Consider the following 11,840-nt stretch of genomic DNA (forward strand, 5'->3'; position numbering starts at 1 on the left):
ATCATTTTGTTGGAATGTTTCCTATTAATCTCCCAGAATTAGTTGTTTTAAAATTTTCATCTTCAAATTATATTTTATTGTCAAATTGCATTATTATTATTACGTGCCACCTCCAAGGAGTCCTGTAACTCATTGAGGGAGGACACTTACTCTACTACTCTCCATCTCCACCACATCATCTACTGCCCAACACCACCACTAGTATTTTCACAGACAATCACAAACATCCATGCCCACAGTGGGATTTGAACCCACAGCCTTTTGTCTGGAGAGCGGATACGTTAACCACTCAGCCAACCAGGCTGGCACATCCACTTCTTTTTTAGTTAAAAAATTTAAGGTTTTTTTTATTATTTATTTTTTTACTGTCAAAAAAATAAATAATAAAAAAAATTATCTTCAAGATAGACTTGCATATATCAGCTTTCTCAAGAAGAATATTTATAGTTCCCTTCAGGTCCCTGTGTAAAGTTTTTTTTAGCTCTAATTCTCACTATTGGAATCTTCCATGTCCATTTCACATGATTTTTAGACAAAGTTAAGATAGGTGAATATCAGTTTTTAATCCCCCACCCCCAGGACACTGACAACCTAAGTGAATTCAACCAAAATAACTAAATAAAATAAATATCTTCCTTTCATTCAATAGTTTGTTGTCTTAATATTATTTTCCTTGTTGTATTATCTTCAAGATAGACCTGCATATATCAGCTTTCTCAAGAAGAATATTTATAGTTCCCTTCAGGTCCCTGTATAAAGTTTTTTTTCACTTGGTTATAAATTAAATTAAAAATGCCAAGAAATGCATATTCTTGTTTAATCTTTTAATGTGAAGTCATTAACCTCTATATACAAATAGACTATCCATAAAGATATTTCATGTGCCAACTTTGCTTACACTTGGATCAAGGATTAAACAAGAATATAATTTCTTGGCACTTTTAATTTCCTCTAGGTCTTTGATTGATTCCATGACTTTGCTATCTGTTAAGACTTTTAATTAAATTGTTGGTAAGATTAAGGTAGCTACGTTCTCTGTAATGGATGTTTTTTTTAAAAAAATATTTATTGTATTTTTATTAATATTAACCAAGCATCTCTATGTAGTCCCAAGTCTCATTTTGGGAAGCTAACCATTATTTACAGAATGCTTATCATAACTTTCATTAACTGACCATCTCGAGCAGCCAATTCCACCCAATTCATTCTCTAAGCAAAAAAAAAAAAAAAAACTCCTCACATTCCCACTAACAACATTCTTAGACAGTTTACAGGAGTGACCTCTTGTTCTTTTTCCTTTTGCTATTCTATAAAATTCCTTTAGTAACTTAGATGTTTCAAATGATCTTCCTCTCCCCTTCTTTTATCTATCAACTAAATTTTGTCATATGCAAACCTGAAATCACCTCTGGACCCAAGAAACCTACTTAACCATATGGTAATGAAAGACCTGCTAGTGGTGTTGTATGGTGATTTGATTATTAGAGGTATGGTAAACAAAGAGATGCACAAAGTTTGTTTTCCTGGAGTTAAAATGAATAGAGTGATTGAGGTATTAGATATGAGAACTGAGTGAGCAATGGAGTTGGTATTGGGGACAAAATGACTTGACTGGGAACAAGGAGAACATAAGATTGGATATCAGGAGGTTGTTGATAAGGATAAAAGATAATAGTGTGAAAGGAAAGGTAGTCAGTGTGTTGCCCAGGTATGACAGTGATGAGATGAGGCAGGGATCAGGAATTATTATTATTACTACATCTCCAGGTAGTTCAAAGACTTGTCAAGGGAGGGCATCTACTGTACAACTCTCCGTCTCCACCAATTGCAACTAGCTTCATCATCTACACCAACGGCATCTACTGCTGACCACTACCACTAGTATTTTCAGAGACAATCACAAACATCCATGCCCATGGCGAGATTCAAACCCTCAGCCTTTTGGCTGGAGAGTGGATACGCTAACCACTCGGCCAACCAGGCCGGCTATGAATTATGAATGATATGTTAGCAGAAATGTGTGAAGAGAAAGGAGTGCAGTTTGTTGATGTGTAGAATGAGTTTGAAGGAAGAATTGAACTGTATAAGAGTGATGGACTGCATTTAAATAGATAGGGGGTAACAGTGTGAGAAAGGTAGATGCTCCAAGAGGATGTGAACATGTGCAGACAAAAAGATAAGGGATTCAAAATCCAACTGTTTTTCCTACATCCCAGGTCATTCCTGGGATGTAAGAAGAACATTTGGATTTTGAAGAAGGTTCTGGGACAAGTAAGGAGAAAAAGAAATAGCTTGAGGAAAGTATGGAACAAGTCACATCTAATAAGTGGTATCAGTGAAACTTGTTATATATCAGGAATAAACTGTTATGTTTGTATACAAATGCTAGAAGTATCATAAACAAGGGAAATTTAATGGTTGCATTTATTGAGTTTGTTCACCCTAAAATTTTTGGAATAAGTGAGACATGGTTGGATGAAAATGACATCTTGACAGGAATAGAGATGGTGAAGATAGAAAGGGTAAAAAGGGAAGTGGAGTGCTATTGATGATAGAAAAAGAGTTATGTCCATACTCAGTAGAGATGCAAGGGGGAAATAGTGGTAATGGTTTTTGAGGCAGTATGGTGTGAGATAAAGGTGAATAGAATGAAATACTTTATTGGGTGTTGCTATAGACCTGGTAATGTGGGGATAATAATTGGGAAATGTATAAGCAAATTAATCAAGCAAATGGGAAAATGGCAATCATTATGGGTGATTGTAATCATGGCAATATAGATTAGGATGATGAAATAGGAACTGGAAGTAAAGAAAATGAGTTTCTTGAGTTTTTGAGGGACAGCTACCTCAGGCATATGTAACAGAGAGCACACGAGGATTGAGAGTCTTGGATTTGATCATCTCATTAGAGGATGTTATTATAAATGAGGTGTCAAATTTCCCTCCAGTTGGTGAGAGTGACCATGAAGTGATTATCTATGATGACTTCTGTGAAGAAAGAGCATATATGGAACTACAAGGCTGGTGATTATGAGAAGTTCAGAAGACAGCTTGGAGCTGTAGCATGGAATGAGGATTTGGATGGAAAAGAGATCATTGCTGCTTGGGTGATATTCAAGAACTATCTAGTAGAAGCAATGCCTAAATATATTCCAAAGGTCAGAAAGTTAAATAAGGTAGGTGTGAAATGGATGAATGAAGATATTATGCAATACAGAGAAAAATAACATTATGCAGGCAACATAAGATGAGTGGTAATAATCAATTTCATGAAGAATACAAAGAACAAGCAAGAGGGGGTGACATGGTTGGTAAGGGTAGCAAAAGTTCAGTATGAGCAGTAGTTAGCTAATGAAGCTAAAAAAAAAAAAAAAATCCTAGGGAGTTCTTTCAATATGTAGCCAGCAAAAATAAGAATGCTTATGACAGGATGGCATTTATTGGAGAAAATGGTATAAGGACAACTCTACAGAGGATACAGTTGAGATATTTGATCCCTGTGAATGTAACGTTATGGAGAGTTTGAGAGCAGTGGATGAGGAGAAGGAGAGACACTGTCAGTGAGGAAGAGTTATAGGGACAATTAAGCAAACTTGATATTAACAAGGCTCTGGGACTGGATGATATATTGGCATTTATTTTGAATGAATGTGCCAAGGAGTTGACATCTGCCTCATGTTTGTTTAATATGAATCTTACATTGGGTCAAGTTCGAAAGGGGTGGAAGGAAGGCAAGATTGTATTGCTTCATAAAGGGGGTGACAGAATTCATGCATCAAACTATAGGCCAATTTGTTTGTCAGATGTTGTGGTTAAAAGTGTTGGAGAGACATTGGTATTATCTTTGATGAACATCGTGGATTTGCTAAAGGGAAGTCATGCTTTAGTAATCTACTTACTTATTACAATAAGGTGACAGCAGCATTGGATGTGAGAGAAGGATACACAGTAGTATACTTTACTTTACAAAGGCTTTTGATAGATTACTGTATGATAATTTGATAGTCAAACTAGAGTGGATGGGGTTGGATATTAGACTAGTGCATTGAGTTGGAGATTGGCTGTTCTGATAGGTATCAATATCAACAAGTTATGTATGGGTGGAGGAGCAATATTCCATAAAAGAGGAAAGTCGTTAGTGGTGTGCTTCAGGGGTCTGTTTTAGGGGCCATTGCTGTTTAACCTGTATGTTAATTGATATTGGAGAAAATGTGACTGGGGATATACTGCTGTTTGTAGACAACGCAAATTCCGGACGAACTATGAGGAGTGGAGCAGATGTAGTGGCCTTACAAGAAGACTTCAAGAGACTGAGTGAATTGGCACAGGAGTGGGGATGACAATTCATTGTTGCAAAATGTAAAGTTTTAAAATTTGGAAAACAAAGATGGGACGTAGAATTTACTCTTGATCGGGTATATTGAAGGTGGAGGAAATATGAGATCTTGGGATGATGGTAGATAAGGATCTGAAACTTAGAGGACATACTATCAAAATTGTGAGGACAATACAACAAATTCTGGGAATGATATGGAGGACACTGACTTGTAGAAGTAAGGAGTTCTGGTTCCATTGTAAGGCTCTGATTAGGCCACTGTACACAGATTTGATCACTTGGTTTTCAAAAGGATGAAAGATGTTGGAGAGGGTCCAGAGGCGATTGGCGAAAATAGTTTCTGATCTCTGGAATGTTAAATATGAAGAAAAGTTGAGATGATGCAATTTGCAGAGTCTAATAGATAGTAGGAAGAGGGGTGATATGATAGAGACATACGAGTTAGTAAGATGTTGTTTATTAACATTGAAGAGGTTTTTCATAAAGTGGTGGGAGATTGGAGGGAGAACAAGAGGTCATCTCAAAGCTGTATATAAGGAGGGTGCGAGCAAGGTAGTGAGAAGTAGGGTTTTTGCATCGAGAGTTATGACTGATTGGAATGCAATACCTGAGAGCATGGTGTCTGCAGAGTATTTCAATGTGTTTAAGGCACGGTATGATGAGATGTGTATGACAAAAGGGACCTCCTAGCAGTCTGTACTTCATGGGATATAACAATAGACAGGAAAGAAACTGTTGTTTTACATAATTCAGGATAGTTTGCAATGACAACTGTCCCAATTTTTTCCTGATCTGGATTGACTGACATGTGCTTAATTAATGTGAAAGAAACATTGTTGTTCAGTACAGTTCGTGATGGCAAATGACACAGGGTAACCATCTTTATGAACTTTCAGAAGACCATATAAACGAGTCCTAAAATTTTTGTGTAGTCTCTTCAAAGTATTGTTATACAAGTTAACAAATTTTGTTAGCATTTTCCTTTTAAAAATCAAAGTTCTTTTAATACAAGCTTCTGATATTTTAGTTAGCTTTGACCTTGTTTCTCTAATAACTATTAATATTGCCTTGGACAATACTATTTGCCTTCTATATGATTGTTTCTCCTCCTGATGTGTAGATATTTGAATTGTTTTACAGTCAGGATGTGAAAAAGGCTGTTTACTGATAATGTTAGTTTGACAGCCTCACTTGTGTCTTCTCATTTCTGCTTTTGTATGTGTTCGTGTTTATATTTTTAAGTGTTTTGTTCAATTATGAGCTGTTTTGTCTCTTGAGCCTCTTTAGAGTTGAACAAAGTTATAATTATTAATAAATTTTATTATAATTATCAAATACTTTTTAAATATATATCAAATATGAGTACATATGCCTTCAAATTAACTCAAGATTTTGTTTCCTCGGAGCAAAAAAATCTTCCCTGAGAATAATATATTATGCATGTCTGTGATACTGTGGAAATTTATATATATTTTTTTTTCTTCTTACTATTTAGTTAGAATTTTAATCTTATTTATTTTAAATATTTTTCCCTTTCTTTCTCTCAATAGGTATCAGTCTCTCACACTAACTCATGTACCAGAACACAGTATACAGATATATGAATTTCGATAGGAACATTTTGAAGTGAAAAATTAAAATAATAATAATAAAAAAAAAACTGTTATACTTTTGCTGCTGTTTTTTGCAGCATTCCAAAAGTCATCTGGTCATTATGTTGTGCCTGTTTGTACAAACAGAAGCTTTTTTTTGTTAAACTGTTGATACCATGTTGTGTAGATTATTAAACTCATGTCTATGATGCTGTCATGTGAATGTGTAATCTTGTGAGAGCACAATGTCAAAAAATAGGGAGGGATGATGAAAGAAAAAGTAAGGCTTGATGTGAGTGATTACCATAGTAATTTCTTTTTAATCATTTTCTTTTGCCATAATTTAGAAGATATTTAAATTATGAATATTTGTTACTGTTATTTTTCAGGAAATAACTTATACTGAAATATTAATTCTAAGAATTAATACTTTCCTGTATTTCAGCGGTGTTACATTGCCATCATCAGGGATCACAAAAAACAATGATATATGCACACCAGCACTAACACTGGGCAAATGAGGCTAAAGAAAGGCAATCAAAGTTGAGCCCAGAGTCCTAAAGTGCCCCCTGGTGAGCTAAAATGGGTAAAATTGGCTGAAGATCTTAGGATGAATGCTTCCCAAATTTGGGGCAGTCTCATGTAATGAAATTTGTTGAGGTTTGGAAAGTTTTACAGGGCTGAGGCAGATTCAAGTTAGATATCATATATCTGCCATAGCCCCCTGAAAATCTTTCCCAACCTCAACAAATTTCATTACATGAGACTGCCCAAATTTGGGAAGCATCATCATCCTAAGATCTTCAGCCCAACGGCCAGGACTACCCATTTTAGCCCACTAGGGAAGCTGTTTAGGACTCTGGGCCCACCTTTGGTTACCTTTCTTCAGCCCTCATTTGTCCTGCCCAGTGTTAGTGCCTGCATGCACATATCATTGTTTTTTGTGATTCCTGATGCTGGTAATATAATGTTGCCAAAACATAGGAAAGTATTAAAGTTTTTATAACTAATATTTTAGTGTATTGTTATTTCCTGAAAAATAATAGTTAGGCTTGTACATTGGTTGCTCATATCCACCAGAATATGAATTATTTGATAAAAGTATATTGTTAAGTACTTTAGTTTGGAAAATACTAGACGTATTAGCTTTAGCCCCTGTTTTTGGATGTTATGTACACTGCAAATAGGGAAAAAAAAATTTTTTTTTTATTAGTCCTAAGCATATATTAATTGAAACTTAAAAGTAATCTATATATGGTTTTTCAAACTTGCCACTCTAAGAAAAAAATTATCCAAAACTTGCATTTCATTGCCACTTAGGTCTTAAAGGAAGGTTTCAACCAATTTTTGTATGGATTCAAGTTTTTAACAAATCTTAATTTCTTTCCCAGAAACTGACAAATTAAAAGTTTAAAACTAATATGTTTATTTTTGGCTTATTTATTGAACCAGCAAATAATCATCCATGCTTTAAATTCATACATGTCAAGACTTGCAAATGGTATCTTAATTTTACATAATTTTAGTTTTAACTGTTTTTTCTCTTTTAAAAAACTTAAATATTCCTCAGTTGTTTTATGTACCTTTTCCATCCATACGCTACTCACTTTCATTTTAAATATAATACTGTTTTGAGCATATGTAAATAGGATGTTTCAAGAAATCAGATTTTATTTAAAAATCTAACTTTTTAAAAATAAACTTAGTTAAATTAAGATATAGTATTATTATTGCATCTAAAAAGTTGACTCTAGAGTAAATAAACTAACATGCACAGTATATCAGTTTACTTTTTTTTAAAAGTTAAAACCCAATTAGCTCATTTTGTAATATGAATTTCTGTCAGATATTTGAATGGACAGTTTGTTTGTTTGATATTTAATCACATATTTATTGTTTTATTTATTGTAAAACACATTTATATATAAGCAGTTTTGTATCTGATAAGTTCTGAAAAGAACACCAATGAAGTGATTTAGTTATGTCATAGCAAAACAGTAATATTTATTCCATCCTTAAGCTCACCTTTGTAAGTTGGGTTTGGTTAGATGTTCTCACAGCTGCATTCAAATTTCTGAATAAGTGTTTGTCATTGTATACATTTATTATGTTAAGTTCTTGATTAAGTAAAAATAAAGAATATAAGATTAGATAAATCTTTCATAATTAGTGAATTTCAAGCAGAGTTAGAAACCTCAACTCTAACTCTGTTATATATTTTTTATCTCATAGATCCAGATCATGTTATTTTAGATATAACACCATTATTTTGCAATGATGATGATGTTATGTAACTTAAATGAGATGATTATTGTATCCAAAATACAGTTGTTTTTTCCATGGCTGCTAAATATTATAAACAAAGTTTTTTTAAAGTCCTTAAGGAATTTTAATTATACTTATATCCAAAAATGTTGTAGTAGACTTAGTTGCTTTGAAGTTTTTCTGTTCTGATTTAAAGAAGAAAATTTCTAATTACAATTTTAATCAGAAATGAAATGGTGGCAAAAGAAAATTATTAATAAAGATTTTATTGCTCCTTGTGTGTGTGAGAAAGAAAATTTAAGAAGATGAAACCTTCAAACCAAGCCAACTTTTTTTTTTTTTATAAAACTACTAGGAAAAAAAAAACTGAATTTTTATCAACAGTTGTTTTGTTCTTCTGGTGATCTTTTGGTAATTGGATTATGTTTATAAAAATTTAGTTGTATTTCTGAATCTCTAAGAATTGTGTTTAAAATTGTCACTGTATTATTTTGAAGCATCTATTGGACAGGTGCAATGTCTTGTGTAAAAAATGTACAGTTTATATAAGTGTTTCTTAGACTAGAAGAGTACTTGCTACTTGGGGGATATCAGTCTGTTGCTTGAATGGGTTGTATTAAATTATCTTAGTGGTACATAAAGCATTTATTGAAGAATAAGATTAACAAGTACTCAGCAAAAGTTGCCATCACCAAAACAAGTTGCTGCAAAGGAAGAAAGTCACTTTGTTGATATTGGGAATTTTCTCTTAACATGTATTGAAAGGGGAAGAGATGGGGGGGGGGGGTTAGGAGCAAAGAGTAGAGTAATAGTGATTAGAGACATGGAGAAAAATATTTGTTTGCACCAGATTAATTTTTAGATTTGAGAATTCCTTTAAACAATCAAACACTTATTTATATATACTTATTGTAAAAATAATCTTTCAGACAAGAAAAAGGTATTAGCTTTTTTTTGTTAGAATAATAAAAAAAATATTAATTTTATAATCTGGAAAATGTTGTTCATTATTCTGATTTTAAAATTTATTTTTGCAATATTAGTTTATTTGTTCTCATCTCAGTATTTATAATGTATATTATAAAAAACAGTAATTTATTTTTTTAAGATGAGTAACAGTAAACTAATTTTGATTTCCAAGTATTAATAGTGTTTAACTGTATATGTTATTGATTCCCCCTGTCAAAAATAGATATGATAATTTATTATTTTATTTATTTTGTTCTTATGATCCTGTGAGTTGCCTCCCATAAAAATTTAACATTAATAATTTTTAATACAATATTTACAGAACAATATTTAAGCTTTATACACTTGTCACATTGATTGTGTAGACCTCTGGTATTTAGTTTTAGTAAGAAAGATACTATCTCTATCTTTTCATAAAATTTTTCCTCATTTTTTTATTTATTTACTGTATTAATGAGCAATATTTTCAGATAACAAATGTGATAATCTCATTGGGTTGGGTGTTCTTGAAACTGGTGAAATTAGTGCATGTGGCATATGTGAGTGATGGCAGCTTTTTGAACATTGGTTGTATAGCTGGGTGTACAGTTTTAATTTCATGTGTTCAACTTTGGAATTTCCAAAGATTTGGGAGAATGCATTGATGCTAATGTGGCATGTAATATATTATTTTCTTACATGTAAAGTTTGGTATGATTGTAATTAGTAATATTGAGTTAACTATGTTTTCATGTTGCCATATATTTACATTTGAAATCCCAGTGTGCATTCACGATAAAACAATTCTGTGACGTAGTTCATATATGTTGGCACATAGATGCAGTTTGCTTTGTTTAGTTTAGTTATTTTAAAAATGTTATTTATAACAATGAAATGCACATTTTTATGTGTTATTGAGTTGAACACTAATATTTTTTTTGCTCTTCTGTATTTTCTTGAATTAGATGGCTGTGGTTGTTAAAAACATTAGTAAATATTTTTCTGTCGGATGTCTGCACTGCTAACATTTTATCGTATCTTAGTGCTTTTAGCATCATTTTAGATAAAGTAATTATTAATTGGCTATATAACAAAGCATAAGTCTAAAACGTGTAGTATTTATTTAGATGTGAAAACTTGTCTATTTTAGAAGTGATTATCTGAAATATTTTTATGGAGTACTAAGTTGCAGTTAAAGAAAACTTAATGTAAATGATAGGAAAAAATTTTTATATCACAAAAAAAAATGAATCTTGCCATTATATATGTTAAAATGCAGGCAGATTAGCTTATGGAACATCAAAAATCCTTATCTAAAAACAAATCCTGCTTAATTTTTTTTTTTAATAGCATGAAATGCTGAAGTTCATACAGTTATTAGTTACATGTTCACATAAGCTTTAGTGACTATTTTTATTCATTTTTGGAATCAATTTCTATGATATTATGTTTAATAGTGTAATATTCCATGGCTACGGCAGGCTGTGATACTACTGGTGACTATTTAAATTGCTGACTGTAACATCCCGATAATACAGCTCATAATGCCATGAATTATTTAACTATTAAACCTAATACAACTGTGTAGATATCAGAATTCCTACAATATCCACTTGCTCAATGGATAGACAATAATCAACTTGTGCAAAACGATCTGCTTTGCTTACTTGTCACTCTTTTGGCAGAGTGACTAGCTGCTAGCTCTTTGGGTGATTGGTCAGTAGACATGACTTTGCTGTATGAGCAATATATTGTGTGAATTACTGAAATTAGTCTAAAAGATAACAGCAGTAATATTTGTTTATATATATAAAGATCAAGTTTTGGTAACCTTCCAAAGAAAAAAAAAAAATTCTACTCTTTCTTCCAACATACTCATTGTTTGTTATCCTGTCTTGAGTGGGTTTGTGGCATTCTTTAAATTTGCAGAATTCTTCAGGAGATGATGTCATGTGTCTTCATTTGTAGTATACTGTATATCCACACAATATTTATAAAAGAGACATGATTTCATGTAACAGCATGAGGTTAAATTGTTTTTCTTCCTGTGCTTAACTGCTTATCTGTTGGATAGTGAAACTCCAGTGACTACCACATTTTTTTAAAATGTTGGTAATCTAATTATCCATTGAAAATGATGGAAACTATTACTAATATCTTTTGTATAAAGCTAGTTTTTATAATAAGAGCTATGTTGAATTGTCTCTGTGGATGAAAGCATAGAAAATGTATGGGCATCATACATTGGAAGTTTGTATATCTTGATCCAAAAGTCCCTGTGAGTTGTATCCATAATTTTTCACTTTAGATTTGTTCTTAATTCTGTTTTCATCACTTCAACTTTGATATATACCAAAATGTTTTGCCTTTAGTGCCACTTAATTTGTACATAGATGTATCTAAATCAAGGTACATAAAAAAAATATCTAAAAGTCATTAAATTAAATTAAGTCTTGTTGAAGTATAATAGTTTTTCCAAAATAAGAAAACACAGACAGATCATAAAGGACAGCCAACCTTATAGGTTTCAAGTAGATCACCAATTGGCCATCTCTAGTCTATGTTTTAAAATATATGCTTTACTTCATATGCAAAATGAAGAGCATAATATCTCATTTCAGAGAATAACTGTATTCATCTGAATTCTTGTTTTTTTTTGTAAATAATAGATATTGTGACTCCTTAACTTTTACTGTC

At 32.2% G+C, this 11,840-nt stretch overlaps 1 protein-coding gene across 1 annotated transcript in view; it reads left to right on the forward strand.

The window, feature by feature from the left end:
• The window catches only part of LOC150094870 (glucose-induced degradation protein 4 homolog), an 85,324-nt gene extending 79,323 nt beyond the window's left edge, over positions 1-6,001 (forward strand). The window contains exon 5 of the mRNA XM_090411433.1: positions 5,889-6,001. Within this exon, the coding sequence (XP_090267559.1) occupies positions 5,889-5,952 (64 nt within the window). The 3' untranslated portion in view covers positions 5,953-6,001. The remainder of the gene's footprint in view (positions 1-5,888) is intronic.
• The last annotated feature ends 5,839 nt before the right edge of the window (positions 6,002-11,840 follow it).

This window comes from Typopeltis vanoorti, chromosome 21, assembly GCF_054136105.1.
Source record: "Typopeltis vanoorti isolate ZY-2024b chromosome 21, IOZ_Tvanoo_1.0, whole genome shotgun sequence".
NCBI classification, from domain to species: domain Eukaryota; kingdom Metazoa; phylum Arthropoda; class Arachnida; order Uropygi; family Thelyphonidae; genus Typopeltis; species Typopeltis vanoorti.